A 25,515-nucleotide genomic window follows, 5' to 3' on the forward strand; every position below is an offset into this window, starting at 1 on the left:
GAGTGATCCCAGCCATTATCAATAGAGATTGTCTGCCTGCCGTAAGTGGTCACATAACCAGGACCAAGGACCACAAGACCATAAGACATAGGAGCAGAATTAGGCAACTTGGCCCATCAAGTCTGCTCCACCATTCAAAAATGGCTAATTATTTTTTCTCCTCCTCAGCCCCACTCCCCATAACCTTTGATGCCATGACCAATCAAGAACCTATCAATCTCCGCCTTAAGTACACCCAACAACCAGGCCTCTACAGCTGCCTGTGGTAACGAATTCCACAAATTCACCAACCTCTGGCAAAAAAAAATTCTCTGCACCTCTGTCTTAAATGGATGCCCCTCTATCTTGAGGCTGTGCCTTCTTGTCATGAACTTCCCCACCATGGGAAACATCCTTTCCACATCTACTCTGTCTAGGCCTTTCAACATTTGAAAGGTTTCCATGAGATCCCCCCTCATCCTTCTAAGTTCCAGCGAGTACAGGACCAAGAGCCATCAAATGTTCCTCATCTGATAACTCTCTCATTCCCGTAATCACTCTTGTGAAGCTCCTCTGAACCCTCTCCAAAGCCAGCACAGCTTTTCTTGTGATATGCACCAGCTGCTCATACATCTTTTCATCAGCTGCTTCCATGACTTCATGTGATCCTTACCCTAAGCAGGTGCTACACCTTGCCCAACGTTGACCTGCAGGCTAGCGGAGGGAAGAAGTCCCTTATATCTCCTAGGGTAGAGATGTATCTCCATCTGCCACCTGCAAACCAATACCAATTCCGAGTTGGTGTAAGTAAGTTGTGCTCTTGCTTTGTTGGCATGTGAAGTATGGCAACAATTGCAGGCTGTGCCTCGACGCAAACAATGTATTTCACTGTATGTTTCAATTTTTTGATGTACATGTGACAAATAAAGTTAATCTTTATCTTGAATAAAGTTGAACATAAGGTATTGAGTGATGTGCTGAGATAAGATATTTAATCATCAATCATTGAAATGGTGATGGTTACCAGCATTGGAGTATAAACTAGCCGCATAATTCCTGCTGAGAAATAATTGAGTAATTCTAAGCATCCAGACGGATAGTTTTGGATCAGCAGCCATTTATGTTCCAGCTCCAGAACACTGTGGTTCAAGAATTCTGTAGTTCAGGAGAGAATGCAAAGTTGGTCTCAATTCCCTGCTCCTTGCAGAGTAACCTCCAACAACAGGAATTCTGCAGATACTGAAAACTCAAGCAACACACATCAAAGTTGCTGGTGAACGCAGCAGGCCAGGCAGCAACTCTAGGAAGAGGTACAGTCGACGTTTCAGGCCAAGACCCTTCGTCAGGACTAACTGAAGGAAGAGTTAGTAAGAGATCCAGTTGGGGTTGGGTTGGGGGCTGGCCATACTTGTTGGTGCTGCCCTCCAGTGTTTGCTCGGTGGAAGACAAGCTGGATTGCCTTCGTCCGTGGCTGCAATTGCACAGAAATAGGAAGTGCTGCAACTTGTTCTTGCAGAAATATAGCTCCAGGACAATGTCCACACACCATCAATCTACAGGCCATGACACTCTGGGACTTGGGCTATATTATTGTTTTTTCTAACTTTCTGTTGTAACTGTACATTTTTCTGCTATTGTAATTAAATACACTGTGTGTTGCGACTTGGCCTCAGAGGAACACTGTTTCATTTGGCTGTATTCCTGTTCATGGTTAAATGATAATTAAACTTGAACTTGAACTTGAGTATATGTGGAGACATGATAGACTGCAGATGCTGGAATCTGAAAGAAGGAGCAATCTGTTGCAGGAATTCAGTGAGGTGAGATGATAGAGTTCCTCTCGCTTTTACAGTATTTGTGCCTTTCTCATTCAACTAATCTCTTTATAACACACAGCAGCCATCACAATGTGTCTATTCCTAGTCCATTTAAACAAAATTGCTTCACTGAACGAACCTATTGTAGTTGGAATTGGTTTATTATTTTCACGTCCCAAAATCCAGTGAAAATTCGACTTGCATCCCGTTCAAATTTCAAAAGTTCAAAATAAATTTATTATCAAAGTACATATATGTCAGCAGATACAACCCTGACTTTCATTTCCTTGCAGGCATACTCAATAAATCCATACTATATCAATGCATAAACTTGGGCATTCAACTAGTGTGCAATAGGGAACAAACCGTGCAAATACAAAAAGAAAAATATAAAATAAATAAATAAGCAATAAATATTGAGAGCATGAGATGAAGAGCCCTTGAAAGTGAATCCATAGGTCGTGGGAACATTTCAGTGATGGGACAAGTAAAGTTGAGTGAAGTTATCCCTTTTGGTTTGAGAGCCTGATGGTTGAGAGGTAATAATTGTTCCTGAACCTGGTGGGGTGAGTCCTCTTCCTGATTGCAGCAGCGAGATGAGACCATGCTCTGTGTGGTGGGAGAACCGGGTGGTGGATGCTGCTTTCCTGAGGGAATGCTTTCTGTAGATGTGCTCAGTAGGGGGAGGGCTTTAACTATGATGGACCTGTGATATCCAATAACTTTTGTAGGATCTTCCTTTCAATGGCATTGGTGTTTCCATACCTGGCTGTAATGCAACCAGTCAATATACATTCCTCTGCACATCTATAGAAGTCTGTAATGCAGAGTCTTTGCAAACTCCTAAGGAAGTAGAGGCATTGCTGTGCTTTCTTCATAATTGCACTTGTGTGTTGAGCCAAGGACAGGTATTCTGAAATAATAATAAGTTATTTAAAGTTGCTGACCCTCTCCACCTCCAATCCTCCGATGAGAACTGGCTCATGGACCGCTGGCTTCCTCCTCATTAAGTCAATAATCAGCTCCTTGATGTTGCTGACATTGAGAGAGAGGTTGTTGTTGTGGCACCTCTCTCTCCTATATGCTGGTTCATCACCACCTTTGATTCAGCCTATGAATCAAATACGGATCCGATCATTACACAGTGCACTGAATTAGAACAAGGTCAAATGATATCAATGTACAATAAAGTGTATCAGCTATAGAGTACACTGTAGGTAAACGATAAGATGCAAGATCATTATGAGATAGATTATGAGGTCACAAATCCATTTTATTGAACTTGGAACAATTTAATAGTCTGCTAACAGTGGGGTAGATGCTGTCCTTGACCGTGGTGGTCTGTGCTTTAAGGCTTTTGTATCTTCTGCTCAATGGATGAAGGTAGAAAAGACAATATCCAGAGTGGATGGGATCTAGGATTATGCTGACTGTTTCACTGAGGTAGTGAGAGGAGGGTGGTTTCCATGATAAGCTGAGCTGTGTCCATAACTCTTTGCAGTTTCTTGCAGTCACATGCAGAGCAATTTCCATACCAAGCCGTTATGCATCCAGATAGAATGTATTCTATAGTGCAGCAACAAAAAATTGTAAGGGTTAACAGGGACATACCAAAACTTTTTATCCTTCTGAGGACCCTCACCATCCAAGCCATGCTCTCTTCTCCCTGCTGCGATCAGGAAGAAGGTACAGGAGCCTCAGGACTGACACAACCAGGTTCAGAAGCTGTTATTATCCTTCAACCATCAGGCTCTTGAATCAGAAGAAATAATTTCATTCGACTTTACTCGCCTCATCACTGAAATATTCTCACAAGTTATGAACTCACTTTCAGGGACTCTTCATCTCATGCTTTCAATATTTATTGCGTTTTTTTCTTTTTGCACAGTCTGTTGTCTTTTGCACATTAGTCATTTGCCCGTCCTGTACTGTGCTGTTTTTCATTGATTCTATTCTGTTTCTTTGTATTACTGTGAATGCCCACAAGAAAATAAATCTCAGGATAGTATACAATGACATATAGTATGTAGTTTGATAATAAGTTCGCTTTGAACTTTGAAACAAAGGTGAATATCAAACAATCAAGCTGTCTGAAATATGTGTAATATTCAGTATTTTTCATTTCATATTTGTATTTGTATTTTCAATTTATTTTTCAACTGACATGGTGAAGGGGAGCATTTATTTATCAACACCAACATATTTTCCATTCTTGTTGGACGTGGTTGGTGTAAAACCATGAGTGGATCTGCATAGGACTGGCAGGGAATTTCACAGGACATGCATTAGGCTCTCAAGTTACGTTTGTTTAGCTATTGCTTTCATTAACAAGAGAGGGAAATGCTGGAAAACAGAAAGAAGGTTAAAGTCACATCTATCTGGAAGTGTTTAAAGTTTGGGGCTTGTTCGCCAGATTTGTTTTGCATAATTTAGCCACTTAACAGTATCATGGCTGCTGTGTTGCCATAGGAATGGTGAGACCATGCACTGCTGTGAATGCCTATAGAAGATATCTATGCAGTTATTCAGACTTTAAACATTTTAATAGGCAAACTGTTTCCTGCAAAGACAATGCAAAGTTTTCGAATAAATACTTTGGGTCTTTAAATTGTTTATGCAGTACCTGAAATATTCTAAATGTGTTCAGAATGGGAGCATAAGAGCAAAGGCAAAGTAAAGCCTCCAACCTGATGATGTGAACATCGCGTTCTTGAACTTGCAGTAATGACCCCCCCCACCATTCCTCATCCCTTTTTCCCTTTCTCACCTTATCTCCTTGCCTGTCCATCACCTCCCCCTCTGGTGCTCTTCCCCCTTTTCTTTCTTCCTTCCATAGCCCAAATACAAATACACTTAAAACATTTATCGGCATGCTGATAAAATGCATTTATGTCCAAATTATTTTTCAGTGAAAAAGAACTTAATCCTCATGTTTCTAACTGTTGACACCCAATCACTGCTCAGCAATTGAAACTGCCCAGATTGTGATCCTATACTCAATACCATTAATTCTAATTTAGTCAATTTGCTAATGTAATTACCTATAACCTTGATCTGTCTATTAAAATAAATTCCTTAATTTTTCTGCTAATTATCACTGTCTTAAATGAATAATTTTATTTGCTACCTTTTAAACATGGTTTCTCCACTAATAACTTGCGCAGTCAATGTCTCAGTATTTATTCCTCATAAATGCAGGACTCTTAATGAAGAGTCTTGGACCAAAACATTGACTGCTTATTCCCTTGTACAGATTCTGCCTGACCTGCTGAGTTCCTCCAGCATTTTGTGTGTGTTTTTGATGTATTTCCATATCTATGTAATGGGTTGGAAAGTGTAGTAGATGGAGCTGCAAATGTAATTATAGAAGATGGATCACAAATATACCACCCTCATACTTAACTTTTTACATTATTACAAGGATTTCCCCTTAGTAAGGCACAGAGAGAATCGATATTTACTGACAAATACACTTATTGGTTGTGTTAACAAGCATGTGAATGTACACAACCTGCCTTCATATCTATTAGGATGCACTGACCCTCCACGAAAAGTCAAAGAATAGAAAGGTGATACCCGGGAAGAAGAATCTATGCTGGCTGGGCATTCCTTGTGAGCTCCACATGTCTGATGTGGGGTCCTCCACATCAGGATTGGTCTCCGGAGAGTTGTTGCTGTCTGTGCTCCCAAAATCTTTTGTTTTATTCCTTCCCTTATCAGATCATATCTCTGATGTTTCAGTTTGGTTGGCTCAAGGTCATCTGACTGACCTGTGTCATTTCTCATTGGATGTAACCCAGGGCTGCAAGCAGTGTTGTATTATGGCTTTCTCTTTCAACTTGGAGTCTGAAGTGACTTATTTTTTCTATTCAACCCTGAAGGGTTCAAACAAGTCAAACTGAGTCACCCAGACACTGAGCCTAATGAGAACACAGGTTGTTTCTTCATCAGTCCTGATGAAGGGTCTCCAGCCCAAAACGTCAACGGTTTACTTTTTTCCATAGATGCTGCCTGGCCTGCAGAGATCGTCCAGCATTTTGTGTGTGTTGCTCGGATTTCCAGCATCCACATATTTTCTTGTATTTGCATCCTTGAGCCTGCCTTTTTACACAATGAACAACTTATCTGAGAATGCTCTCAGGTTTGGTAGCAGATCATTTCTAGGATCTCTGTGTGTCCGTATTCAAATGCCCTGATTAAGTTATCCCAGAGCAAGAATCAATTCTCAGAATGGCAGATGCAAGGACAGTCTCACAAGAAGGCTACCTCCATTCACGTTCACTGATTACCGTTCTTTCTGGCCAACATCATGTACAAATATTTTACTTTTTACAAATGTTTCCCTCCTTACCAAACTAGAATTAGGAGTGCAATGTAACAGTGTTTACCCCATGGTAGGTGAGAGCAACATTAGGGAGCATCGATTTAGGAATATTTAAAAGGCACCTGAGGGACAACTTAGTGTAGTTCAAGTTCAAGCTTATTGTCACTCAACCGTACATATGTATACAGCTAAACGAAACAATGTTCCTCCAGACCAAGGAGCACAGTACTGTACATATAACTCATACACATAACACAAAGTAATTATCACAAATAAATTCAAAAATAATGAGGTGCATATTCGATACAAGTTAAAAGTGAACAGTATAATGCTACTGGTGCTCCATGCATTGTGAGACCTGGCTGGTGGCAACGTGTAGTCTTATGGCCTGGGGCGAAGAAGCTGTTTTCCATCCTGACAATTTTTGTCCTAATGCTACAGTACCTCCTACCTTATTGTAGGGGGTCAAAGAGATTGATGGACAGATGGGAGGGACCACTGATAATGTTAAGGGCCTAATACAGAAGGCAGTGAGTATATGGAACGAGTGACCGAGGCAGACACAATGCTATCAATGAAGAAGCACTTGGATAATTTCATGGAGGGGCGTGGCTTAGAGAGATATGGGGCAAACACAAGAAATGGGAGGGGGAGGCACAGTCTTTTCCAGTTGGTGCCAGCTATAAGATCAAGGTTCAATTCCCAATGCTGTCTGTAAGCAGTTTATCTGTTCTCCCCGTGACTGCATGGGGATTTCCTCCAGAAATCCTGCTTTCCTCCCACATTTCAAAAAGAGGTAAGGTTAGGGTTTGTAAATTGTGGACATGCTATGCTGACGCCAGGTGCATGACAAGACTTACAAGATGCCCAGCACAATCCTTGCTGATTTGATTTGATGCCAACGATGCATTTCACTGTAGGTTTTAGTACAAGTATAATTGTGACAAATAAAGCTAATATCTAATTTGAAGCAGCTGGGTTGGCAGAGAGATTGGCATGGATTAGAAGGGCTGAAGGGCCTGCATCTGAATGCTATGTAACGTTCACTACTGTGCAGGTTTCCCAGGGTTTAGCTGAACTGGTTATGACTAGAAGACATCCTAGTCACTCCTTGTGGGGCTACTGATTTAGAAAGAGAGAGAGAGAGAGATACAGCACGGGAACAGGCCCTTCTGACCCAATAAGCCCATGCAGCCCAATTCCACCCATGTGATCAATTAACCTTTGAAATGTGGGAAGAAACCCACACAGTCATAGGGAGAATGTACAAATTCCTGAGAGGCAATGGCAAGCATTGAACCGGGACCACACTCACTGTAATAGGGTTACACTACCATGTGGCCATTTAGAAATATCGTTCTCCTGTACTCCTCGGCCTTAAGATGCCTTTGGGTTTGGACCTAATGCCTTCAGAAGCTAGAGAAAGAAACTGGGAGGTGATAGGTGGAAGAGGTAAAGGGGCAAAGAAGAAGGAATCTGATGAGAGAGGGCAATGGAACTAATCCACCCAGTCGGGCTATGCCACCCAGTATGATGCTCACAAACAAACTAAAATCCTTTGTGTAATAAAACAGGTATTAGGTGCAAACCAAACAGAGTGGGTTAAACCGAAACAGGATTGTTGTGTTTCCATTATGGATTACGATTGAGTGTGAAAGAGTAGATCTGCTTAAAACAGTTATTAGTCCTCAATCATCAGGTTCTTGAACCAAAGAGGATAACTTCACTCAGCTTCACTCACCCCATCACTGGATGGTTCCTACTGAGCTGGACTCACCTTCAATGACTCTTCATCTCATGTTTTCAATATTTATGGTTTATTTATTTATTATGATTGTTTCTTCTTTTTTACTCTTCCTTTATTTATTTGCAGTTTGTCTTTTGTTTCCACATCTTATTTTGTCCGCCCCGTTGTGTGTAGTCTTTCTTTGATTCTGTTGTGCTCCTTGTATTTACCATAAATGTCCACAAAAAAAAAGGAATCTCAGGGTTGTATATGGAGACATCTATATGATTTGATAATAAATTTATTTTGAACTTTGCACTTTAAAATTCTGACTAAGCAAAAGATCTATGAGGAAATGTTGCAGCTCTATAAAACCCTGGTTTAGGTCACACATTGTGTTCAGTTCTGGTCACCTCATTATAGGAAGGATGTGGAAGCTTTAGAGAGGGTCCAGAGGAGATTTACCAGGATGCTGCCTGGATTAGAGAGAATGTCTTGTGAGGATAGTTTGAGTAAGCTAGGGCTTTTCTCTTTGGTGTGAAGAAGGAAGAAACGTGACTTGATATTGGTGTACATTATGATAAGAGGCATAGATAGAGAGCACAGCCAATTCCTTTTCCCTGAGTGGAAATGGATAATATGAGGGGGCATAATTTTAAGATGATTAGCAGAAAGTATGGGAGGGATGTCAGGGGTAGTTCTTTATACACTGGGTGTGTAGAACGTTCTGGCAAGGGTGGTTGTAGAGACAGATACATTAAGGGCATTTAAGAGACTCCTAGATAGGCATGTGGAAGATAGGAAAATGAAGGGCTGTGTGGGAGAGAAGGGTTGGATTGACCTTGGAGTAGGTTATAAGGGTGGCATATCATTATGGGCCAAAGGGCCTGAACTGTAGTGTAGCATTTTATATTCTATGACTTTACAAATATGAAATGAACTTCAATAAAGAAAATCTGACGTGCAATAAAGGTTGAGTAGAAACGGAACTAAAATTTATTAAAATCTGAAAGCAAATAGATTCTGAATAATGAACCAGAACAAATATATTATCTTGAGGCAAATAAACATTACTAGATCATGACACCAGCGATATAGCTTTATAGTCAGAATGTATGAAAAAACAACAAATATAGCTGCTGTTACAAATTGCAAAGCATCGGTGAACAGATTAAGTGAAATGAATCGACACGGAGTGATATGTATCTTAAAATCAACTATCAAAAACTGAACATAAATTAGAAAGTCTTCCAAAGATGCCACAAAGTACAAGCAGAAACTTGACTCACTTTCAATTCATGTTCTCAGCATTAGTGATTTTCATTTTTATTTGCACCATTTGGCTTCTTTTGCACATTGGTTGTTTATCTGTCTTGGTTTATGTGTACTGCAGGTTTTCATAAATCCTATTGTACCCCCTTAGCCGGCTGGTGGCGTAGTGGCATCAGCGCCAGACTTCAGAGCGAAGGCTCCTGAGTTCGAGTCCAGCTGGCCCCCTTGCACACTTTCCATCCGTGCTGGGTTGAGCGTCGAGCTAGCGACTCGGCCTCGTAAAAATAAGAAAGCCTGCTGAAAAAAAGGCCATCATGACGGCATCCCAATGACTCCACTCGGAGTTAAGGGCTAAAAAAAAAATTAGACCCCTTTATTTTCCTGTAAGTGCCTACAAGAAAGTGAATCTCAAGGTGAGATATGGTAAATTATACATACTTCGATGAAAAATTTACTTTGATTTGCACTCAACTTTAAGGATCGGAATATTACAGAAAATTAATATCTCAAACTTGATAATTCGGTTGCATTAACTATAAAGTAGTTGACGTTCAAGTTCAAGTTTATTGTTTTCTGATTTTATACCCAAACATACACATACATATATACAGCCAAATCAGACAATGTTCCTCCTGACCACAGTGCACCAACGAAACATATCACACAGCACATAAAACTAAATATGACCAGAAATAGTAAAATATAATTCAAAGTATATGTGGTGCGCAGCACAGGAAGACAGCAAACAGTACAGTTAACAGCGCGCTGTCCCAGTGATGAGGTGTCATGGTATTCATCGGTAACACAGCCTGCAGGAAGAAGCTGTTACCCAGTCTGGCAGTCCTAGTCCTGATGCTCCAGTACCTGCTTCCTGATGGTAGTGGGTCAAAGAGATTGTGGGATAGGTGGTGGAGATCCTCAACAATGCTTTGGGCCCTTCATATGGAATACTCCTGGTAAATGCCACAAATAAGGAGGGAGGGAGAGCCAGGTGATCCTCTTGGTGGTTTTTACTATCCTCTGTAGGGTCTTGCAGTCCAATTTTTGCATCTTCCATGCTGCACAATGGTGCAGCCCAACAGACCACACTGGATGGTGTGGCTGTAGAAAGTTGTTGGAATGGGGGCATGGAGCCTTGAATGCCTCAATTCCTCAGAATGTTAATGGGTTTCATTTCAGAGATAGGGAGTACTGTCCTGCCATTACATAAAATGTATTTGATAATATAGTACCGAATATTGATTGGTATCTGGGCAGTTACTTCGTGCCTAAGTGTGGTGCAGTTACAGATTGTCCTGGTTGAGCACATGAAATGATAGATTAGGACAATGTTAAACAGAAGAGATTCTGCAGATGCTGGAAATACAGAGAAACACACACAAAATGCTGCAAAACTCAGCAGGTCAGGCAGCATCTATGGAGAGGAATAAACAGTTGATGTTTCAGGCTGAGAACCTTCATCAGGGCTATAAAGCAAGGGGGCAGAAAATGGAATAAGAAGGTAATGGAGAGGGAGAAACACAAGTTGGCAGATGATATCTGAGACCAGGTGAGGGGTGCTGGGGGTGGGAGATGCTGTAAGAAGCTGCGAGGTGATAGGTGGAAAAGGTAAGGGGCTCAGTGAAAAAGTAAGACAGGTGGAAAATATCAATGAGTTCATACTTTGAAAAAAGTTTATTGATGAAAGGGGAATTGCTTTTAAAGTCAAGCTTTACTATGTGTAAGAAGCCTTCAGGTGTGAAAGCAGAATGACTTTTCGATTTTTCACCCTTTGAACTCAAGTGTTGTGTATGCCTATTTCTAACAAGAGATTTCCCTACTTTTATTTCCCCCACAGAGTGCTCAGGCCCACTGGGGATGGAGGGAGGGATAATATCGAATCAGCAGATTTCAGCATCCTCGACACATCGTGCCCTGTTTGGCTTACAGAAGTGGTACCCATACTATGCCAGACTGAATAAAAAGGGACTGGTAAATGCCTGGACGGCGGCAGAAAATGACAGATGGCCATGGATTCAGGTAACAGATGGGTGTACAAAGAAACAGAGACTAAAACAGAATTCACAATTTTTTTTCCTGATAGCTGATGATGGCAAAATGTGAAACAGAAATAATAATTTGTATAATGTATTTTTAAGGGAGTATAAAATTAGAAGCTAGTCGTTGAACTTATAAATTGATATATGCATATCTGTGTCCTTTTTGTTTTGTAAAGTTTGGAAGATGGAAACAGCTGGAAATACTCAGGGGGTGAAATCTTTTCTGAGATGTATTGTGCAGGGTCCCCTACTCTCTACACAAGAGAATTTGCAGATGCTGGAAATCCAGAGCAACACACTCAAAAATGCTGCAGGAACTCAGCAGGTCGGGCAGTTCCTGAGGAAGGGTCTTGTCCACATGGTCGACATCATAGATGGTACCTGACATACTGAGTTCCTCCAACATTTTGTGTGTGTAACCTAAATACTGTCTAGCAGCTTCTTACGTTCTTGTGCATTCAGTTGCTGTACCCGGCCAGATCATGATGCAACCAGCCAGAGAAGCAGAGTTACAATTTCAGGCTGATGGTCTATCATCAAATCATTTACCCTTTTTAACACCCACATTGTATGATATTCAAGTAAAGATCAAGACAAATCAAGTCAAGTTCATTGTCAGGTCCACAAGTAGATACAAGCCCGGGTGAAATGGAAAATTTACTTGTAGCAACACTGCAGGCATGCAGCATCAGAGATGCAACATTCACAGAACTAATTATTGGTGTAAAAGAAAAAACACAATAACAAGAAGGTGTCCATTATAATGCAAACTGATCAACATAGTCTTACCTCTTCTCACCAGCCTGTCTCCTCCCCCTTCCCTTTCTCCTATGGTCCACTCTCCTCTTAGGTTCCTTCTTCTCCAGGCCTTCATTTTTCCCACCCATCAGGCTTCACCAATCACCTTCTAGTCATAGTCATAGTCATACTTTATTGATCCCGGGAGAAATTGGTTTTTGTTACAGTTGCACCTTAAATAATTAAATAGTAATAAAACCATAAATAGTTAAATAGTAATATGGAAATTATGCCAGGAAATAAGTCCAGGACCAGCCTATTGGCTCAGGGTGTCTGACCCTCCAAGGAAGGAGTTGTAAGGTTGTAAAGTTTGATGGCCACAGGCAGGAATGACTTCCTATGATGCTCTGTGTTGCATCTCGGTGGAATGAGTCTCTGGCTGAATGTACTCCTGTGCCCAAACAGTACATTATGTAGTGGATGGGAGACATTGTCCAAGATGGCATGCAACTTGGACAGCATCCTCTAGCTATGAGACCATATGACCATAAGACATAGGTGCAGCATTAGACATTCAGCTCTTCGACAATCTGCCATTTCATCATGGCCGATTGTGCATCCCATTTAACCCCATACACCTTCCCTCTCACCATATCCCTTGATGCCCCAACCAATCAAGAATCTATCAACTTCTGCTTTAAATGTACCCATGGACATGGCCTCAACCATAGTCTATGGCAGAGCATTCACACAGATTCACCACTCTTTGGCTAAAAATATTTCTCCTTACATCTGTTCTAAAAGGCCGCCAGTCAATTTTGAGGCTGTGCCCTCTAGTTCTGGATATCCCTACCAAAGGAAACATTCTCTACGCATCCACCATATCTAGTCCTTTTATCATTCAGTAGGTTTCAATAAGATTCCCCCGCATTCTTCTAAATTAGATAGGTAGATAGATATACTTTATTGATCCCAAGGGAAATTGGGTTTCGTTACAGCCGGACCAACCAAGAATAGAGCGTAACTATAGCAATACAAAAACCACAAACAATCAAACAACAAAAAGCAAACTATGCCAGATGGAGAATAAGTCCAGGACCAGTCTATTGGCTCAGGGTGTCTGACCCTCCACGGGAGGAGCTGCAAGTTCGATGGCCACAGGCAGGAACGACCTCCCGTGCCGCCCAGTGTTGTATCTCGGTGGAATGTGGCCGAAGTCCAACAGTAAAAAGTTCAATGTCCGATCTACAAACATGTTCCTCGATCGTAATATGACCCGGATTGCACCATCTGTTGTTAGCCAGAACAGTAAGCACCCAACTCCTTTATGCTTACCGCTCTCAGTGCACTTCTGGTCAGCCGGAACAGTCTGGAAGCCACTATCTATGGAGAAGTTTTGATCGGATATGTCCTCATGCAGCCCTGTTCCAGTGAAATATATAACACTGCACTCCCAAACTGTTCTCTGACACCTGGCTAGCGCCGTGAAATCGTCCATTTTATTACCCACCGAACTCCTCTTCTCCATAAGTCTCTGTTGTCTCGACCCAGTCCTCTTTCCTCGACTTTGTGATCCTCCTCTGCATCCTCTGTGTGTTTTCCTCCAGAAGGAAATTCCAGTGAGTACAGGTCCAAGACTGCCAAACACTCCTCATACGTTGATACCTTCATTCCTGGAATAATCCTCATGAACCTCCTCTGGACTCTCTCCAATGATAATACATCCTTTCTGAGATCTGGAGCCCAAAACTGTTGACGATACTCCAAGTGCAGCCTGACAGTGTCTTATAAAGGTTCAGCATTATCTCCTTGTTTTTATTTTCTATTCCCCTTGAAATAAATGCCAACATTGCATTTGTCTTCTTTACCACAGACTCAACCTGCGAATTAACATTCTGGGAGTCTTGCACAAGGATTCCTAAGTCCCTTTGCAGCTCTGATGTTTGAATTTTCTCCCCATTTAGATAATAGTTCCTTTTACTGAAATGCATTATTGTACATTTCCCAACACTGTATTCCATCTGCCACTTTTTTGCCCAGTCTTCCAATTTGTCTAAGTCCTGTTGCAATCGCATTGCTTCCTCAGCACTACCTACCTCTTCGAATTATCCACAAACTTTGCCAGAAAGCCGTCAAATCCATTATCTAAATCATTGACAAACAATGTGAAAAGTAGCGGCCCCAATACTGACCCCTGAGGAACACCACTAGTCACTGGCAGCCAACCAGAAAAGGCCCCTTTTATTTCCACTCACTGCCTACTGCCTGTCAGCCATTGCTCTATCCATGCTAGTATATTTCCTGTAACACCAAAGGATTTTATCTTGTTGAGCAGCCTCATGTGAGGCACCTTATCAAATGCCTTCTGAAAATCTAAATAAATGACATCCACCGCCTCTCCTTTGTCCACCCTGTTTGTTACTTCCTTGAAGAATTGTAACAAATTTGTCAGGCAAGATTTCCCTTTACAAACCAAGCTGACTCTGACTTATTTTATCATTAGTCCCCACGTACCCTGAAACCTTATCCCTAATAATGGACTCCAACATTCTCCCAACCACTGAGGTTAAGCTAACTTGTCCATAAATTCCTTTTTTTTGTCTTCCTCCTTTCTAAAACAGAAAGCAACAAATAATGGATTGAAAGTGTTATTTCTGAATGCATGCAGCATAAGGAATAAAATGGACGATCTTGAAATTCAGCTACAGATTGACAAATATGACGTTGTGGCCATCTCTGAAACTTGGCTAAAGGATGGTATACACCCCATAGGCTGAAGAGATTGTGGAATAATCTGTCAAGAATCACTTGATTCTGGAATGGTTCAGGAAGACTGGAAAATTGCATATGTCACTCCACTCTTCAAGAAGGAAAAGAAGCGGAAGAAAGGAATCTATAGGCCAGGATGAAATGGTGGAGCAGAATCAATGAGCCAAATGGTTTAATTCTGCTCCTATATCTAGTGATTAGGAAAGAGGAGTTAGAATACACGGTAATTATGGGAAAGATTGAAGGGAAGAAAGCAAGAGGAAGACAAAGACAAATGATGCTGGACACAGCAGCCAGAGAACTGGAAATGAATAACAATGAATTGATCCAAAAACATGAGGAATTCTGCAGATGCTGGAAATTCAGGCAACACACATCAAAGTTGCTGGTGAACGCAGCCAGCCAGGCAGCATCTCTAGGAAGAGGTACAGTCCACTTGACCCAAAACAGGAATGTGTGGCCCATGGCAGTCAAAGCTCAAACTGGGCACAGCACCTGATGATGATGATATCTTATGGTCTTATGGTCTTATACTGAATAACAATTAGAGTTGTGCAGGTTGGTTCAAGAACTAAATAGTAAATTTCCTCTTTGTATCACATGTATTGAGATGCAGTAAAAAAATTGAATGCACGTCATTCATTTGATTATAATGTGTATTGAGACAGTATAAGGTAAAACTATGAACAGAGTGTGAAGACAGAGCATGGAACGGTACAGCACAGGAAAAGGTCCTTCAGCCCACGATGTTGTCCTGAACCCAATAAATACTACTCAAATAGCCAACTAAACTAATCCCTTCTGCCTACAAAATGTCCATAACCTTCCACTTCCCTCACTAATGTACCACCCTCGGCCAGCACCCCAGGCAGCTCATTTCAGGCACCCACCACTCTCTGTGTAAAATAAACTTGTTCTTCACATCTTTTTTGAACTTACCCCCTCTCACCTTAATTGCATGCCATCTGGTATTAGACATTTCAACCCTGGGAAACAGATACTCTCCACTCTATCTGTGCCTCTCATAATCTTATAAATCTCTATCCGATCTCCTCTCAGCCTCCACCGCTCCAGCAAAAAAATCCAATTTTTCCAACTCCTCATTGTTGTACATGTCCTCTCATCTGACAGGGAATGTATTTTATTTAATTGCAGAATTTGTAGTTCTGGTTGTAATTTTCCCCATTTTCCTTCGGCTTTGCTGACAATCCTCTGGAGTAAATGCACTGAATATCTTGTTACTATGCACAACTTGTCCTTCCCTGAATGAGAATCTCAGCGAAGTCGTGTTTAATTGTTCACCTTCTGCCCAGTCCTCCTCACCTTGTGGCCAGCCCTCCAAGCTGCTCTGAATGCTGTCTAATTGCAAGAATTCCGGTGGGTTTCTCCACTCTACAGAGAACGCCACACCCTGTTAAGGGCTATTGCCACTCCAGCTGTATGAGGATGAGTGAGGATTCAAACATTTGCCTTTTCCACTTTTTGCTTCCGTGCAACACAATTACCCCAAGCAAAAACAGCGAATTCAGAAGGTGTGATATTTTCTTTATGCTGATGAATTATCTTCAAAACAATTACCCTTGTACTTACAGCGGAGGCTGATAGGTTCTCGGCTCTCTCAACAGCACACCTGTAGAAGTTCACTCAAGTGTTTGGTGACATGCTGAACATTCTTAACCTCCTAGGAAGATAGAAACACTGACACACATTCCTTAAGGCTGCATCGATATGTTGGGTTCTCGATCAGTAGGAGTGTCCAGAGGTTATCTTAATTTTTTTATTTAGCAATACAGTGTGGAATAGGTCCTTCCAGTGTTCACAAATCTGATGGACCCCTGTATGTCCACGTGTCCACGTATGTGTCTTCTGCTCTAAGGAGAAAGTCCTAGCCTATCCAACCCCTCCCCGCCCCCCATCATTTAGTCATTCAATCATGGTTGATTTACTATCCCTCTCTGTCTCCCTAATAAGGAAAATTAGTTTCAGTTTATTAAAAGAAGCATGTTTGTCAAGCAAATACATTGGGATATATATACAAGAAGTAGCCACTTTATTGCGTACCCCCTTTACCAATAAAGTGGTCACTGAGTCTTCTATTGCTGTAATCCATCCACTTCAAGGTTTGATATGTTGTGTGTTCAGAGATGCTCTTCTGCACACCACTGCTGTAGGGCGTGGTAATTTGAGTTACTGTCACCTTCCTGACGAACCAGTCTGGCCATTCTCCTCTGACCTCTCTCATTAACAATACATTTTTGCTCACAGAACTGTCACTCAGTGGATGATTTTTTTTTTGTTTTTCGTACTATTCTCTGTGAAGACTAGAGACTGAAAATCTCAGAAAATTAGCAGCTTCTGAGATACTCAAATCATCCCTTATGGCATCAACAATTATTCCACTGTTAAAGTCACTTAGATCACATTTCTTCGCCATACTGATGTTTGGTCTGAACAAGAAATGACTCGCATGACCAGGTCTGTATGCTTGCATGCATTGAGTTGCTGATACATGATTGGCTGATTAGATACTGTATCTGCATTAACAAGTAGGTGTACAGGTGTACCTAATAAAGTGGCCACTGGGTGTATATTGGTGCTTATTACATTTAATAATCGTGAAGCAAATTATTTTGGAAACATGAACGTCACAGAACTAAGTTCTCAAACTGTCCATTTTAGAGTTGGCTGTTTGAAGACTTGGCAGCTGTATATGTAACAGAGATTGTTTATTAAGCAATTAGATTATGGAGAAAATGTATTTGATGACAGCTGGGTCAAGATGGTTGTAGCAGACTCCCTGGTGATGCATTATGGTATGCTGATTTTGACATGAGATTGTGTTCCAGTAACAATGAGCTTAGGGGCAGTAATTCAGGTTCAGTGCTTCAAGCTGATGTTTCTTTTCATGTATGTGCCAACACTGTTTAAATATTTCAAAGCAATAAGGTGCATGTAATTCTGTTTTCCTATTCAGCACAACATTCCTTCCTCTCCCACGGCTGCCATTCTTCCTCAGAAAGAAATATATTTAAAAGCTTGATGGCTATCAAGAAATGTTTTGACTCTATCACTCCATATGGGCTTTTACTGTGTTCAAATGCACAGTATCTATGGACAAGAACAATAAGAAATGAACGAAGGCAAGGAGAACAAAAGAGAAGCAATTCAAAGGAGAGGGGAATTAGTAGAGACAATTTTTTCAGAAATCCATCAGATCTGGACTGATATAAGAAAATCCCTGGGGTCTTATTGACCAACATTCTCATTCAGAGGAAGTTACAAAGCTGTAACTTGTTGAACTCAAAGGTATGGGGAAACTGTTCTGAGATTGCAATCCATTTTCCATTATTGAAGTGTCAGTACAATCTCAAACCCATATATAACTTCTGAGTGCCCAATGTTTTTTTTTGAAGTGTTGTTCTTAAGGCATGAGTAACACTGGCTGTGAAGCATTTGATCAAATATCGATGAAGAAATCTGTACGAAGATTGGATGAGCAAATTCTGAATCTGGCCTTTTGGCATTTTCATAAATGATGAAATCTGATGTATTGCAGTAGCACTACAATGTAGGCATAACATTGGCATCATTATGTGGCATGTTGTATGAAGTAGGCAATCATGGTCTTATCCATGGCCATAATGGTTCTCGGCAAGTTCTCCTGCAGAACTGGCTTGTTATTGCCTTCTTCTGAGCAGTGTCTTTACAAAACTGGTGACCCCAGCCATTATCAGTACTCTTCAGAGATTGTCTGGTGTCACAATCGGGACATGGGATATCCTCCAGTTGCTCATACAACCATCCACCACCTGTTCCCATGACTTCACATGACCCTGATCAGGGGTGGGGGGGGGGTGGAGGCTAAGTGGGTGCTACATCTTGTCCAAGTGTGCCCTGCAGGCTAGCAGAGGAGAGGAGCACCCTACTGCTTCTTTGGTAGTGGTGTATCTCCACCCCACCCTGCCGACAAAACAAATTACATGAAAAAATAAGTCAATTGCAGTGTAAAAGAAGTCATGTTCATGAGTTAATGGACCATTCAGAAATTTGATGGCGGAGGGGAAGAAAATATTCCTAAAATGGTGTGTGTGTTTATCTTCAGGTTCCTGTACCTCTTCCCCGATAGTCATAAGAACTTTGGTGGTGCGGGTCCTTAATGATGGATGCCGCCTTCTTGAGGCATGGCCTTTTGACGATGACCTCGCTGGTGGGAGGCATTGTCACAGTGATAGAGCTGCCTAAGTGTACAACTCTCTGAAGCTTCTTAAGGTCCTATGCATAGGTGCCTCCACATCAGACAGAGATGCAACCAGTCAGAATGCTCTTCACAGTACATCTTTGGAAACTTGCAAGAGTCTTTGGTTACTTGCCAAACCTTCATAAATGCAGCTGCTGCTGTGCATTTATCATGATTGCACCAGTATGTTGATCCTCTGTAGATAGAGAGGCTCCGGTGGATTTAAACTAGATAGGAGGGGGGAGGGGAACCAGAGTATAGGAACATATGTAGGGGAGAAGGAAGGAAAAGAAAATAATAAAGTTGTTTGTACCGTTAGTGATAAACAGAGAGTAAGAGGTGGAAAATTTCTTAAATGCATTTATTTTAATGCTAGGAGCATGATAAGAAAGGTGAAGGAGCTTACAGCATGGATTGATACCTAGAAGTACGATGTGGTAGCTATTAGTGAAACATGGTTACAGGAGGGGTGTAATTGGCAACTGAATATTCCAGGATTTTGTTGCTTCAGGTGTGATAGAATCGGAGGGACAAGAGGGGGAGGTGTTGCATTGCAGGTCAGAGAAAATATAACAGCGGTGCTCTGGCTGGATAGATTGCAGGGCTCGTCTAGGGAAGCTATTTGGATGGAATTGAGGAATGGGAAACTCTTATGGGGGTGTATTATAGACCACCAAATGGGGAGCGAGATTTGGAGGAGCAAATTTGTAAGGAGATAGCAGATATTTGTAGTAAGCACAAGGTTGTGATTGTGGGAGATTTGAATTTTCCACACATAGACTGGGAAGCCCTTACGGTAAAAGGGCTGGATGGTTTGGAGTTTGTAAAATGTATGCAGGATAATTTTTTGCAGCAATACATAGAGGTACCAACTAGAGAAGGGGCAGTGTTGGGTCGCCTGTTAGGGAATGAAATAGGTCAGGTGACAGAGGTTTGTGTTGGGGAGCACTTAGGGTCCAATGATCACAACGCTATTAGTTTCAATGTAATTATGGAGAAGGATGGGTCTGGACCCAGGGTTCAGATTTTTGATTGGAGAAAGGCTAACTTTGAGGAGATGCGAAAGGATTTAGAAGGAGTGGATTGGGACAATTTGTTTTATGGGAAGAATGTAATAGAGAAATGGAGGTCATTTAAAGGTGAAATTTTGAGAGTACAGAATCTTAATGTTCCTGTTAGGATGAAAGGAAAGGTTAAAAGTTTGAGAGAGCCATGGTTTTCAAGGAAATATTGGAAATATTTGATATTGGAAACTTGGTTCGGAAAAAGAGAGACATCTACAATAAATATAGGCAGCATGGAGAATATAAGGTGCTCGAGGAATATAAAGAATGTAAAAAGAATCTTTAGAAAGAAATTAGAAAAGCTAAAAGAAGATATGAGGTTGCTTTGGCAAGTAAGGTGAAAATAAATCCCAAGGGTTTCTACCGTTATATTAATAGCAAAAGGATAGTGAGGGATAAAATTGGTCCCTTAGAGAATCAGAGTGGACGGCTATATGTGGAGCCAAAAGAGATGGGGGAGATTCTGAACAATTTATTTTCTTTGGTATTCACTAAGGAGAAGGATATTGAATTGGGTAAGATAAGAGAAACAGGTAGGGAAGTTATGGAAACTATGATGATTAAAGAAGAGGAAGTACTGGAGCTTTTAAGGAATATAAAAGTGGGTAAGTCTCCAGGTCCTGACAGGATATTCCCTAGGACCTTGAGGGAAGTTAGTGTAGAAATAGCAGGGGCGCTGAGAGAAATATTTCAAATGTCATTAGAAACAGGCATGGTGCTGGAGGATTGGCGTATTGCTCATGTTGTTCCATTGTTTAAAAAGGGTTCGAAGAGTAAACCTAGCAATTATCGGCCTGTGAGTTTGATGTCAGTGGTGGGTAAATTGATGGAAAGTATTCTAAAGGATGGTATAGATAATTATCTGGATAGACAGGGTCTGATTAGGAACAGTCAACATGGATTTGTGCGTGGAAGGTCATGTTTGACAAATCTTATTGAATTTTTTGAAGAGGTTACTAGGAAAGTTGACGAGGATAAAGCGGTGGATGTTGTCTATATGGTCTTCAGTAAGGCCTTTGACAAGGTCCCACATGGAAGGTTGGTTAGGAAGGTTCAATCGTTAGGTATTAATATTGAAGTAGTAAAATGGATTCAGCAGTGGCTGAATGGGAGACGCCAGAGAGTAGTGATGGATAACTGTTTGTCAGATTGGAGGCTGGTGACTAGTGGTGTACCTCAGGGATCCGTACTGGGTCCAATGTTATTTGTCATATACATTAATGATCTGGATGATGGGGTGGTAAATTGGATTAGTAAGTATGCAGATGATACTAAGATAGGTGGAGTTGTGGATAATGAAGTAGGTTTTCAAAGTTTGCAGAGAGATTTAGGCCGGTTAGAAGAGTGGGTTGAAAGATGGCAGATGGAGTTTAACGCTGATAAGTGTGAGGTATTACATTTTGGTAGGACTAATCAAAATAGGACATACATGGTAAATGGTAGGGCATTGAAGAATGCAGTAGAACAGAGTGATCTAGGAATAATGGTGCATAGTTCCCTGAAGGTGGAATCTCATGTGGATAGGGTGGTGAAGAAAGCTTTTGGTATGCTGGCCTTTATAAATCAAAGCACTGTGTATAGGAGTTGGGATGTCATGTTGAAATTGTACAAGGCATTGGTGAGGCCAAATTTGGAGTATTGTGTACAGTTCTGGTCACCGAATTATAGGAGAGATGTCAACAAAATTGAGACAGTACAGAGAAGATTTACTAGACTGTTACCTGGGTTTTATCACCTAATTTACAGACAAAGGTTGAACAAGTTGGGTTTTTATTCTTTGGAGCGTAGAAGGTTGAGGGGGGACTTGATAGAGGTGTTTAAAATTATGAGGGGGATTGATAGAGTTGACGTGGATAGGCTTTTCCCATTGAGAGTGGGGGAGATTCAAACAAGAGGACATGAGTTGAGAGTTAAAGGGCAAAAGTTTAGGGGTAACATGAGGGGGAACTTCTTTACTCAGAGAGTGGTAGCTGTGTGGAACGAGCTTCCAGCAGAAGTGGTTGAGGCAGGTTCGATGTTGTTGTTTAAAGTTAAATTGGATAGATATGTGGACAGGAAAGGAATGGAGGGTTATGGGCTGAGTTCAGGTTGGTGGGACTAGGTGAGAGCAAGAGTTCGGCACGGACTGGAAGGGCTGAGATGGCCTGTTTCAGTGCTGTAATTGTTATATGGTTATATGATACCCTGGAATTGCCAATTCTCCCACCCTAGACCCACCACGTTTACAACAAGTATGATGTCTGCACAACCACCAAGTTCTTCGTGTACATGGTCAAAATAATGTTTCATTATGACTGGGAAAGCTGTGTTTTGCAGCAGATTGATGGACAGACATTGGAATCTGTCCAATTGTGCTGTCTGTGAGGAATCCTCAGAATCAAATGGGAAGGTCAACTCAAGCAATGCGTCCACAGCCAATTTCCAAGTTCATGCACGTCTGCTCTTACGCCATCTTCCCGCCACCCTACCGGGGATGGGGTTACTCTTGCCCTCACCTACCACCCCAACCAGCCTCCACGTCCAGTACGTAATACTCCGAAACTTCGGCCACCTCCAATGGGATCCCACCACCAAGCACATCTTCCCCTCCCCCCAACTTTCTGCTTTTTGCAGGGATCATTCCCTATGGGACTCCCTTGTCCATTCATCCCTCCGCACTGATTTCCTTCCTGGTACTTATCCTTGAAAGCGGAACAAGTGGTACACCTGCCCTTACACCTCCTCCCTCACTACCATCTAGGGCCCTAAACAGTCCTGCCAGGTGAGGTGACACTTCACCTGCGAGTCTGTTGGGATCATTTACTCTGTTCAGTGCTCCCGGTTGGGCCTCCTGTACATCAGTGAGACCCGACGTAGATTGGGAGACCACTTCGCCAAGCATCTTTTCTCATCCGTCAGAACAAGCAGGATCTCCCAGTGGCCACCCATTTTAATTCCACTTCCCATTCCCATTCGGATATGCCCTTCCATGGCCTCTCCTACTGTGGTGATGAAGCCACACTTAGGTTGGAGGAACAACACCTTATATTCCGTTTAGGTAGCCTCCAACCTGATGGCATGAACATCGATTTCTCAAACCTCCGGTAATGACCCTAAACCCCCTTCCTCCCCCTCCTTCTCCATTTCCCATCCCTTTTTCCCTCTCTCACGTCTTCTCACCAATCAACATCCCAGCTCTTTACTTCAATCCTCCCCCTCTAGGTTTTACCTATCACCTGGTGGTTCTCTTTCACCTACCCCCCTCCCCCACCTTTTAAATTTACCTCTCAGCTTTTTTTCTCTAGTCTTGCTGAAGGGGTTCAACTCAAAGCATCGACTCTACTTTTTTCCAAAGATGCTGCCTGGCCTGCTGAGTTCCTTCAGCATTTTGTGTATGTTGCTCGGATTTCCAGCACCTGCAGATTTTCTCTTGTTCATTAGGTGAAATATAGTGTAAGGAATGCATGATTCTGCACTTTGCTAGAAGAAATAAAAACATAGACTATTTTCTAAATGGGGAGAAAAGTGAAAAATCTGAGGTACAAAGGGACTTGAAAGTCCTTGTGCAGGATTCCCTAAAGGTTAATTTTCAGGTTGAGCCAGTGGTGAGAAAGGCAAATGCACGTTAGCATTAATTTCGAGAGGACTAGAATATAGGAGCAGTATGTGATGCTGAGGCTTTATAAAGTTTACACAAATGAACAGGTGCCAATTTACATAAACCCTACACTAATCACATTTTATATTTCACAAATTGCTCCTGGTCCTGCCACTACAATCACACTCGCCAGGAGCCAAATACAGCGGCCAACCAAATCACCAAACATCTTTGGGATGTAGGAGAAAAAACCAGTACACATGGAGAAAACTCACATAATCACAGGGAGAATGTGTTTTTGGATTCCCCTCTTGTCTATCACACCTTTGGCAACGTTCTGAGATCTCCACTGTGTTTCTACTAAAGACAGGGGAGAGCCCTGAGGAAATTCTGCTCTAATAGATATTGGACTCTCCTGAGAAAACTGATTGATCTCTTTACAAATGAACTCCCTATTATATTTGTCAAATGTGACTTGATTCCAGCTATTCCATGCTGGGTGTACATGATTAACTCACAAATTTCTAAATCCTCCCTAATTTAATCTTGAGATATGAATGCTCAGAGTTTCACTAAGACTCATGTTAGACCAACCACCCTTGCTCCGTCTTTCAAATATTTTCATTCACCCTGTTACCAGAATGATTAGGGGATTCAGTTATATTCAGAAATTATATTAAGAAGTAAAATTAATTTCTCCCAGGTATTAAGGAAGAAGCCACAGGGTAAAGACCGTGATTATGCTAATTAAATCCCTACCAGACAGTTTATGGAATTGGCTGTAAATTCAGTGAGGTACAAGAACTGAGATAGATTAGGGGACTGCTTCAACAAGCATCTTCACTCTGTCCACCATAAAAGGTAGGATTTCTCGGTGGCCATCCATTTCAAATCCACTTCCCATTCTCATTGCAAGCTCTAATGAGCAGTTCCAAAAAAAAGACTATATTAGCTATATCTTGTCACCTACAGGACAAGTGCTACACCTTCCCTACACCTCAAATCAAATCGACTTCATGTGTAATTATCATTCACCCGCACGTGAATACAGCCGAGCTAAACAGTATTCCTCTGGGGCCAAAGTGCAAAACATACACAGCACATTCAAAATAGCGAGCAAAAAGAAAGTCAGTCACGCAAAAAAGCATGTACATAGCCCAAGTCCCTGAGCAGCGTGTCATGCAGGTTGATGGCACAGTTCCCAGCAGTGCGTAGATGCACGCAATCCTGCCTGTCATTCCATTGACTGAACACTGAAGGATAGCACTGACGGGAGAGGCCAGCACTCAACTGAGCATGGACCACCATTCAGGGCCCCAAACAATCCCTGCAGGGGAGGGAACACGACAGCTGTGAGTCCGTTGGGGGCTATCTGCTTCCATTGTGACGTCCTCTACATCGGTGAGCCCTGATGTTGACTGAAGGTCCGCTTCATCAAGCACCTTCACTCAGAAGGCAGGATCTCCTGGTGGCTGCCATACCAATTCAACTTCCCATTCTCATTCCAACATGTCATTCACAAGAAGAACACAAGAAATAGAAGCAGGGGTAGGCCATCTGACTCGTCGAGCCTGCTCCACCATTCAATAAGATCATGGCTGATCTGGCCATGGACTCATCTCCACCTACCTGCCTTTTCCCCTTAACCCTTAATTCCCCAACAATGCAAAATCTATCCAACCTTGTCTTAAATGTATTTACTGAGGTAGCCTCCACTGCTTCATTGGGCAGAGAATTCCACAGATTCGCCACCCTCTGGGAAAAGCAGTTCCTCCTCATCTCCATCCAAAGTCTACTCCCCCGAATCTTGAGGCCATGTCCCTAGTTCCATGGCCTCTCTACTGCCACAATGAGGCCACTCTCAGGCTGAAGGAGCAACACCTAATATTCTGTCTGGGTCGTCTCCAACCTGATGATGTTAAAATTGATTTCTCGAACTTGCAGTAATTTCTCCCCATGTTGGAATGGGAACG

At 41.9% G+C, this 25,515-nt stretch overlaps 1 protein-coding gene across 3 annotated transcripts in view; it reads left to right on the forward strand.

Annotated features, from left to right (window-relative positions):
* The window catches only part of LOC134357219 (EGF-like repeat and discoidin I-like domain-containing protein 3), a 294,825-nt gene that overhangs the window by 135,931 nt on the left and 133,379 nt on the right, over positions 1-25,515 (forward strand). For all 3 annotated transcript variants that reach the window (XM_063068512.1, XM_063068511.1, XM_063068510.1), the window contains one exon: positions 10,956-11,137. In XM_063068512.1, coding sequence (XP_062924582.1) covers positions 10,956-11,137 — 182 coding nt within the window. The remainder of the gene's footprint in view (positions 1-10,955; positions 11,138-25,515) is intronic.

Source organism: Mobula hypostoma, chromosome 16 (genome assembly GCF_963921235.1).
Source record: "Mobula hypostoma chromosome 16, sMobHyp1.1, whole genome shotgun sequence".
In the NCBI taxonomy this organism is placed as follows: domain Eukaryota; kingdom Metazoa; phylum Chordata; class Chondrichthyes; order Myliobatiformes; family Myliobatidae; genus Mobula; species Mobula hypostoma.